General features: G+C 36.1%; 2 protein-coding genes across 2 annotated transcripts; both read right to left on the reverse strand.

Moving 5' to 3' along the window:
* Positions 1–578: 578 nt before the first annotated feature.
* LOC137617432 (uncharacterized) lies at positions 579–1,235 on the reverse strand. The gene has a single exon (XM_068347457.1). It carries the CDS (start codon positions 1,233–1,235, stop codon positions 579–581), a length of 657 nt encoding a protein of 218 aa, XP_068203558.1.
* A 284-nt stretch (positions 1,236–1,519) lies between these two features.
* Positions 1,520–2,668, reverse strand: LOC137617433 (uncharacterized). Its single transcript, XM_068347458.1, has one exon. It carries the CDS (start codon positions 2,666–2,668, stop codon positions 1,520–1,522), a length of 1,149 nt encoding a protein of 382 aa, XP_068203559.1.
* Positions 2,669–10,598: the final 7,930 nt, after the last annotated feature.

Consider the following 10,598-nt stretch of genomic DNA (forward strand, 5'->3'; position numbering starts at 1 on the left):
ATTGAAGGTTGTCCACATATAATCCCCTTCTCATCATATCCACCATTTCAGTACAACTCATATCTTTTCTTACAGCTGCCAGATGTGATTTAATAGTGGCATTCCACAAAAACGGAGAACACGTAGCCCCAAACAATACCACCCTAAACCTATATATAATTAATTCGCTATTTGTATCCGTTAGGTCTTGCAACCATAAAAACCGTGTGTAATTGCAGTCTTCTTCTCTCAATTGCACTATAAGAAACGCTTTTTCTATATCACTAATACAGGCGTAGTTGTTAGTCCTGAACTGCAATAAGACCTTGAGCAAATCTGTCGTAATATGTGGTCCAGTCCACAGACAGTCGTTAAGGCTCAATCCATTTTTACCTTGTCTCCAGGAACAGTCAAAAACTATTCTGATTGGAGTGGTGGCACTATCTTTCTGGACACTATGATGTGCTAGATAATGACAATTTTCAACCACATTATTTATATCTACCCTTTCTATAAACCCCCTATCCTCCTGATCCTTCAGGATTTTCTGATAGTGGTTCAGGTAGGCTTCATCCTTCTGAAATTTTGCACACTGTTGCTTAACCCGGCCCAACGCCTTGCCAAAAATGGAATGGAAGCCTTGACTTATTAGACTTCCATGGTAAGGCCACACCATATTGCTTCTCTATTTCAGAATATGCAATGGTACTTTCAAAGTCTTCAAGAACCTTTCGATCATGTTCTTTCAATTCATTGCAGTCAATACCTACTTTATCTAAATTCCACAAAATATCCAAATCCTTCTTTATATCACTATCAAATTTATGAGTAGCTTCAATTACTTCCTCGTTAGGTGCTAGCTTTAACACAGTTACCTGGGTTTCCTGCACTGGAGGGGCATTACAGGACCCTGTCACAACATATCCAAATATGGTAGGCAACAATATCAATTTTCCAGCTTTTCTGAATCCGGGGTGTAATATGTTATAGACATTATCAACGCCTACCAACATATCAATGGGTGCTTGCTTGTCCACTGGCAGATCGAAATCCTTGTCCGCTAAACAAATTTTGGTTTTACACAACGTTTTCAAATTTCGTTTAACGTTGAATTTCTTAGTATACTCTGGTAACTCATCTACCACAATACAATCCATAACAATCAATCTACCCTTATAAGGTATGGAAACACTAACCGTCTCATACTCATTCACAGGTTTGCTTGTCAAATAACCCCTTAAGGCAATTTTTTCCATGCCTTTAGATCTATACTGTACGTCCTTAAGTGCTGACCTCCTGATAAAGGTTCATTCTGCACAAGTGTCCAATAATCCACGAAGGCATACCAAATGTCTTCCTTTACCTTTTAACACAATTGTGGCTGTTGGTAAAACTGACCTCTGCTTGGATTTCTGACCCTGATCACTTACGGAAAGTGTTCCAACCTGGACACCATTATTATTAGGTTTATTTGCTGATTTATTTGTTGATTTACTTGGTTCGCTGGTATGTTTTTTATCACATAATACACGATGATGTTTTAATCTGCATCCGTTCCACAAATTTGTTTCTCATAATCTACACTAAAATGTTTATTTGATGCACACACAAAACATAATTGTAAAAACCCGAGACGACTCAATTTCTTATCTCTACTGGCATAAGTTTTACACTGTGTCCACCAGTGTTCGCCTTCACACAATGCACATTTTCTTGTTTGTTGAGAACTAAATTTATTCACATTTCCTCTACTCTTAGGTCTAACAGATTGTGATTGATTCACTGTAAACGTAGATATTGTTGATAAAGTTCCAGGTTTACTTACATCCGTTGAGACGAAAGATCTTAGATTGTGAATTTCTTCTTCCAGATATTTCTTAAATGTATCAAATACAAGCCAATCATCCCCACTTCTGCGTTTCACAGTTTCACTAACACTCTTAGGCAACTTGCTATGAAGCAAAATAGTGTAGAGTTCATTCAACTCCAGGTTTTCACTCTCTAATGATCTGATTGAGCATTCAAAATTTGCTCTGAATGATTGCAATGCTTCTGAATCAGGAGATGGAGACTCCATTTCTAGTAATCTTCTTACTAGAACTCTTTTGATCTCATCCTTTTTCCCATATGTGGTTCTGAGGAGAGATATAGTTTGTGAATAATTCGCAGATTCCAACTTAAATCCTGAAATCAGTTTTAGAGCATCTCCTGTGAGCAAACTTTGCAGATATGAGAATTTCTGAATCAGTTCTAAATCCCCTCGCTGGTGTACCGACACATTGTACAATTCCCAAAAGGAATTCCACTCCAACACATCTACAGTGAAATGTGGGAGATCCAAATTAGGCAGTCTAATATTAGTCTTATGTGTGGGTGGAGGATTTCCAGAAGAACCACTTGCTGATATTGCTGTGATGGCATTGTCCAACTTATACCAATGTTCACCAACTACTACTTCATATTCTGCTTTCTCTTCCACTTCTTTCATTCGATCTTCTTCAGTGGTTAAGGCTAATATCTTTTCATTCAAGTCGTGCACAATCTTCATTTGCTTCATAATTAAATCCTTAATTGAAGACAATGTATTGACATTACCTGCAGCAATAGCAGAGTCTATCTTATTTACCCATTTGGTGATTACGCCCTTGTAACCATCTTGTGACCTCACCAAAGCTTCTTTATCAGACATTTTTCCAAAGATAATTATCAAACCAGCTAAAATCAATAAATTTTCAAATTTTCAGCAGTTTCAACAAAACAACTGTTCATACCGAATATACAATTTCAACAATTTTTCATATATAACCACCCCATTATATAGAATTAATTAACACACTTCAAGAAAAATTCAATTCATAAATTATCACCACAACTACATTAAATTCTTTCCCATTTTCATTTTAAACAACTTCAACTTAACTGTTCGGTCATTAACAAGATGGTCACCTGTGCGACAACGTTATTCCTAATTAATGCCGAGACTAGTTTAACCCATCAATGGATTCCCGATCATTGACAAAATGGACGCCTTGTGCGACAACGATATTATCAGTGTCGGCGCAAACTCACACAACTCGAAAATTTTACCATAGGAAAGAATCAATTCATTAAATTCACTTTCAACTATTAACGAATTGCCGAAACTCAACTACAACAATTATTTCTACTTGAAATAATTTTTCAATAAAAATCACAACTAATGAAAAATAATTTTCATACTTAAATGTTTTTAATTAGTGGCAACGATCATCACTGATCAATTCAGAATGTATAACGCATATCCAATCTCCTCATATGAATCACGGCAAAAGAGCACGGTGTCAACTGTTTTCTAAATTGCCAATTACGACCAAGCCATAACAACCCGCCGCCAAGAACACTTTCTCACGACGCGTAATGTTGGTAAAAACATCTCTCAAACATATTCACGTATTAACACCAATATTAATGTTAAATATATACGTTATCCCCCAGTATTAATCATCACCCTCGATAATAATAATAATCATAATCCTGGTCACGGCACCAATTATATATTTACTCAAAAGGGTAAATTTACAGTTTCATCCATTATGGGGAAACTGGAATAAAAATATATTTGTTGCATCAGAAATAGTGTAGTTCCAACGAATTTAACGTTTATTTTGACCGCAAACCATCCGATTTAGAGATTTACTATGTAATTGGAGTTAAAACAACAAGTTGTTCCAGAATGCTGAAAGACCCTACTTCATTGCAACAATTATGGGGGACACCAGGTGGGAACCGGGGTTTTGGGTGGGGTGGGGGGGGCGTCAAATGATATTTGCAATAAATGAATACTTATCCTTCCACCACCCCTCCCCCTATACCCCTACCTAGCCCTATGGGGGCGGGGCTGCCCCCCCCCCCCCCTGCGACCCCTCCTTAAGGCCACAGTGATTTTCAGGGCACTACTGAACCTAATAAACCCACGTAACCTAGCCTAGAGGCCCTGTACCCCTACCTAGGACTACCGGCGGTAGGGGGGGAGGGGGGGGCTCGGCCCCCCCTGCGACCCGCCCCTTAAGGCCACAGTGATTTTTGGGACACTACCGAACCTAATACAACCACCTAACCTAGGGCCCTGTACTCCAACCTAAGCCTAGCCCCTGCGACCACACCCCCCTTACAGCCACTACCTAACACATCCATCAAACCAAATCCAAAGTGATGGTACTGCTTTATACATCGTTATACTATCACCATTATAATATACTCCATAAATTAATGAAGCTTACCTTAAACTGTTGGTTCATAAAGATGTGCTGGTGCTTTGAGGAAAACGTGAAGCCGTTGCGAAGGTTCCTTGACATGCAGGACAATTTTTATTTTGTAAAATTAAATTGTGTCTCTGGCACAAATCCACTAGTTTTTCAATATTCCCCGAATAAGTTACAACAAATTCATTGTAAGTTAGGAAACAGTCAGGACAAGAAGATGGAATTTCAACTTCTTGTGCAACATGAGATGATGTGCTTGCTATGGCCTCCATGTCTAAGAACGAAATGAAATGCCTGTGTAAGATAATGTATTGTCGCGCTGTTGTATTGTCGCACTGTGATTGGCCAAACATGTATGACGTCATAGTGGACAGGCGCTGTGATTGGCCAAACGTGTAAGACTTCATAGTGGACTAGTTTGTCTGCGGATTATAGTGGTTACAGGGCTCATTTAAGCAAATACAAGACACAGTCAACAATAACAACAGACTTAGAAAAAATCTGGGAGGAAGACATGAGTAGCGTGAGTTTGATCGTCGATATATAAAGAACTAGGCATTTGCGACCGATAATATTTTACAGAAATACTGCAAAAGACTTGCTTCACTCGGGAAATATATCATTATAATAGATTTCCCATAATGGATGAAACTGTAATAATACCCTCAAAAGAATCCAAAATAGTAAACATATAGAATCTTCAATAAATATGAAAACCTAAACTTACCCTAATTTGGTTTGCATATTACCAGGTTCTTTAACAGATTTTCAAGGATTCTCTTCTGTTCATATCATTCAATAAATCGAGACAATGCGTTGTGTTTAAATCATTATTTGACCAGGAATAAAAATATTCACATTTATTACTAACCTTAACTATTCATTGTAACATTTCCTATCCGGCAACCCGAAGTACAGTCCTATTTTACAAATGTCTGTCAGTAACGATATCTAACGTGGATGCATGCCCTTCAATATCACTAACATAGCAAAACACTTATAAAACCTTTACTTAGCTTTTAATCCATGATGGTTAGAACTCCTCTCATGGGTGTGTTAATTCCTTCCCTCTCCTGAGATACCGTAAGGTAACTATAACCCTCACTGTCACGTACGTGAGCCGGTACCAACTCCTTCTGAGTTATGTTACTCGAAGACGACTGAAGATCCACGTATGCGCGACCCGCATTCGTCAAAACAAACACTAGCAACTCGTAAACGATTGCTTAGAGTCAAACCACTATTTGATATATTTTGCCTTACAAAAACTTCGACAAAAAGGAATATTATATTATTACAAAATAATTCAATACAACAATTATGATTTTCTACGCATCTCAAATTGCATACTGTTCATAATATTTCCCTTACAAAATAAAAGATAAATGACTGTTTACTGGTCTTCATATATACACTATCGTGATTTCATCGTAAGTCACGATAACCTCATTCAATATTTAATACTAGAAATCTGAAATCTAAATTATTCTAAGTATGTTGAATGCAACTGAGATACAAGTTTCATTGTATATTTTTTTCTATTAGTCAAATTTTTACCCGACCCATTTTTTAGTGATAAAATATTTCTTTGAAAAATTATTTCGCATTTACAGTATGTATATATATATATATATATATATATATATATATATATATATATATATATATATATATATATATATATATATATATATATATATATATATATATATATATATATATATATATATATATATATATATATATATATATATATATATATATATATATATTTTATGTATATATAGATATATGTATATACATTTATATACACACACACACACACACATATATATATATATATATATATATATATATATATATATATATATATATATATATATATATATATATATATATATATATATACATATATATATAACGGATTTTGAGCGAAGCAAAATATCTATTTTTGGGTGAGGTAGCCATGTCGTCCTGATGCAAGTTCCTATTAGATAGCTTTCTAGGGTATATTTGACTACAGTGATATTCCCAGAGAATTTTACCTGAAGGTATCCAGAATTCTAACTCCTGGAGTGAATATCCCTAAATAATCTTACAGGGATATCGCATAATATCAGGGGACGTATTCTTGACACGTCACATAGCTATCTTCGCCCCGAACAGTATTAACGCTTCGAGGGGGGAATAGTGACAAGAATCTGAAACAAGAATGAAAAGAGAGCCGCTCATAAGGCATCTCTCCTATTCCGTTTCCAGTGTGTATCTGATGAAGGCGGTAGCGCCCTCTTTATTCCTTTTCGTGTAGCTCTACTTTTCGGTGTTTTCCCTTGTGTTCTCTCGTTATTTTGGATTTATTTCAACATTTTGATGACTTCTCCGGCCTCTTCTGCCTCTAGGAAGTTGAGTATTATCTTTACTATGTATAGATGTAAGCTCTTGTCGTTTTGAATTAAATCAAAAGTGATTTTAACGTAAAAAAAAGCTGTTGCCTACAGCAGGCATCCTGGATGCTATCGCTCACTTGTATGGGTCATTCAGTTAGCTGGAGCGATGTGCCCGGTTTTTTACACTTTAATAATTTAGCTATTTAGCTCCGCTAGGAATGCTTATATTATACCGTCAGTTGCTAGCTCGGTGATTTCGACACGGGTCGAGGTACCGATCCTGCTCTTCCTGAGGCATCATAGCCTAGGCGTCTGACGCTAGTACTTTCATGCATGATATAAGTTTTTCCGAATGTTATATTATTGAAGCTATAGGCAAATATTTTATACATGTAAGATATTGTTGGATGTTTTTCCAAGATTGTATATGAGAGAGTTTCGGTTAGGTAATCGATTCTCATCCTACCTAGTCTAGTATTCTAGGTACATTAGTATACTTTCGCACATCGCACATCCCCGATTGTTCTTTTCTCCTCCGGAGACTAAGTTCAATCCCTCTCTCCCTCTGTAAGCCTTCGGCTTAATCCTAGTGGTTCTATCTGTATAATAATTCAGGTATAACTATTCTAGGATATGTCAGTCCTGACCTGATAACCAGAGTGACTGGTTTTTTGGGTTAGGGCAGAACATCAGAGTTTCTAGTCTGTGGTCTGCTTCTTCCTAGCATAGAGAATGAGTTTCCTTTGCTAGGTTTGGGGCGGACACAGGAAGCTTTGCTTCCATAGTCCATGTTGGAAGGATTCTGTAAGAGATGATTCCTTCCTCTAGTGGCCTAGCAGATTGTCCTGTGTTGTTTTTCTCGGGCTGGAAAATGAGTTTTCTCTGTTGCACGGCGAAATAACTTCACCTAATTTTGTTCTGGTTGGGAGGAGGTTAGTAAGTATTGCCAGTCTTCCTCCCTAATAGACAACTCTTGGTTAGGATGAGCTTCCCTGACGGCTGAGTGTGTCTCCTGCTAGAACGAAGTCTATAGGACTCTTATCCCTTCCCCACCTCTCTTTCTTTTATTTTATCTTGGCCGCAGTCCTACTTCCGTACCTAGTATAGGTTAGGATGGAGGACAGGCTCAGCTCTCTGCCGGCTGGCACTACGTGTTGGCTGGCAGAGACGCTTTATTCTTTGCAGAGTGAACTCCAGACCTCCCTTGTTCTCCCTTCTATGTCCGTCGGTAGAGCCCGTTAGACTATGGATTCTTTGGAAGCCTGAATGTTACATTTTCCCCTTCCATAAGTTCATTCTTTCTGGATGGAAGGTCTTATGGCAATACCGCCTTATAACCTTACATCCATACTGTTTCTCTGTCTATTGTGTTGCACCCCTAACCCGGCTGCCGGCTTAACAGCCGACATCCGGGCAGGTGGAAGGTCTCTGGTTCTTATATTCACGTGACATTTTTAAAATTTCTTTGTATAATTTTAAAATATATTGTTACAGGTGTGTAGCTATCCATAAGAACTCAAAGTTATTCAACATTATATTCACAGAAGTGTAATTAATGTATATGATCCAGTCATCGTCAGGAGGATATAGCCTTCTCTCTCTCTCTCTCTCTCTCTCTCTCTCTCTCTCTCTCTCTCTCTCTCTCTCTCTCTCTCTCTCTCTTGTTACATATATTCAGAATATCCTTTACTTAAGTTTGCTCTCGAATTCATGTTCCTATTCCTATATTTCTTAGTGTTATTCCTAACATTATTCTTTCCATATCTCCTTGAGTTGTAATACTTCAATAGTGTTCTAAGTTTCTGATAGATAAGCTAATACTGGAAGGACCATCTGATTAATTACTTTTTTTTTAGAGGGAATGGCTTTTTATTTTCCATAAACATATTTCGTTCAACAAAACTTCATCATCCCTTGGGTCTTGTGCCTAGGGGAAACACTTGTTATCTGCCTTAAGTATGTATATTAATTTACAATCTCCATAGGCTCGTCCTTGACTCTTATTTGCTGTCTTCCTGCATTTCCCTCGAACATTATCTTAGTTTAACTTATATTCATTTTCAGTCCAACATTTCTGCTTTCTCTATCCAAATCTATCTCCTTTTGTAATATAACTATGTCATCTGCAAGCCTAAGTTGTTAAGATATTCCCATTGCTATTAATTCCTACATTTTCTCAATCTAAATTCTTAACAACTTCTTCTAGACATGTAACTAATTCAGGAGAGATGGGGTTCCCCTCTCCAACTCATTTACTTACATAGTTTAGGAATGTTGTGCTTCCTGTGTAGATATACAGTATTCTAGTGTTCCAACATAAGATTCTTCTATTTTTTTGTTTTTGAAGGGCTTTCATTATTGCTGATATTTCGAAAGAATCAAAAGCATTCTCATAGTCTATAAATGCTACATATAATGCTTTGTCATGCCCTGTTGAGATTTCATTAGATGGTGAAATACATGGATATATTAAGTTGTTGAAACCCCTCTTATAAAGTCTGCTTGCTCTCTTGGTTGATTAAAGTCTAGTTGTCTTTCTATTCGGCCTAATATGATCTTTGTGAATATTCTATAAATTATGGAGAGTAAACTTATCAGTCGGCCATTTTTCAGGTCTTTTGGTTCTCCCTTTTTGTGAGTTATTATGATTATAAAATCATTCCAACCTATAGGTATAGAGCATTCTTGCAGACATTTGATGGAGAGCTCAGCCAGCTTTTCTTCTATGAAATCTCTTCCATCTCGTATTGAATCAATTGTTAAGCCATCTCCTGCAGCGTTGCCTCTTATCCTGCCTTTCAATTTTTTTTTTACTTTTCCTACTGTTATGTTTGGTACCACCTCAGATAATACTTATATCACTTTAGCATTGTATTGAAATAATTTTCAATTTTCATCACTTCATATCCATGGTGGATAATAGTTTCATGTTCATCCTTTATAGCAAACATCTGTTGGCACCTGTTCCAATCCTTCTTTTCATCAATTAGATGATTCTTCGTTGCTTGTGTCCTGGTCTCACCGTCTTTACAAGTATCTTGGGTTTTTAGTTTATTGATTATTTTGGATAGTTCTGCAAATTCTTTCTCATCACTCTTGGATTTTACCCTCATTGAGTAACTCTTCCACCTATCTCTTGTGCGGATTTCAATACAGATTTTTTTTTTTAGTTACTGTTAATTTCTTTATTTGCTTCCATTTCATCATGTAGCTGGGAGTACCTATTTTGCATTGCTAAACTAAACTCGTCAGGTTTTTTTTAACTTCTTTTCTCTCTCTCTCTCTCTTACCTTAGGTAAAAAAAAATTGCTTTTAACCATTCTATGATCTCTTGATTTCAACTTGTTTAAGAATGTTACATGTTTAACGGAATTGATTTTTTTCACTATGAATAAAGTCTCTTCATTTTTTCCTCCATTTGGCCTTCTCCGTGTCCTTTTACTATATTTCTGTTTATAGAAGATAATAAGGATTTTATTATTTTTTCTTTCAGCAAATTCTACAAGCATTATCTCCTATGTAATTCCTTGTACCAACTCCTAATTAACCTACTATTAATTTTCCTTTTTTTTTAACTTCTTTAGCATTGAAATCACCAAAAATGAATATGAATTGAGTCTTACGTGTTTTCATAGATATTTTGAAGGATTTTCAGCTTAAACCTATTATTTAGCTTGATAATTAATCCTGCACTTCTATTAACAGTGCTATATTTTTTTTTCAATGTTACCTGCAAACTTTTATCATTGATAAGAAAAGCCACTTAATTTTCTTTGTCCCTTTCATAACATCTGATGCAAAATATATGCAACTCCTTTAATTCTATATAAGATTCCCCTGTTCTTCTAGATTCACTCAAGCCTATTATATACTTATCTATTTATTTCAGTTCTTTTAGTATCACAACAAGATCTTACCTTTTCAAGGTCATTACACTATATATATATATGTATATATATATATATATATATATATATATATATATATATAC

This window comes from Palaemon carinicauda, chromosome 23 (genome assembly GCF_036898095.1).
Source record: "Palaemon carinicauda isolate YSFRI2023 chromosome 23, ASM3689809v2, whole genome shotgun sequence".
Taxonomy (NCBI): domain Eukaryota; kingdom Metazoa; phylum Arthropoda; class Malacostraca; order Decapoda; family Palaemonidae; genus Palaemon; species Palaemon carinicauda.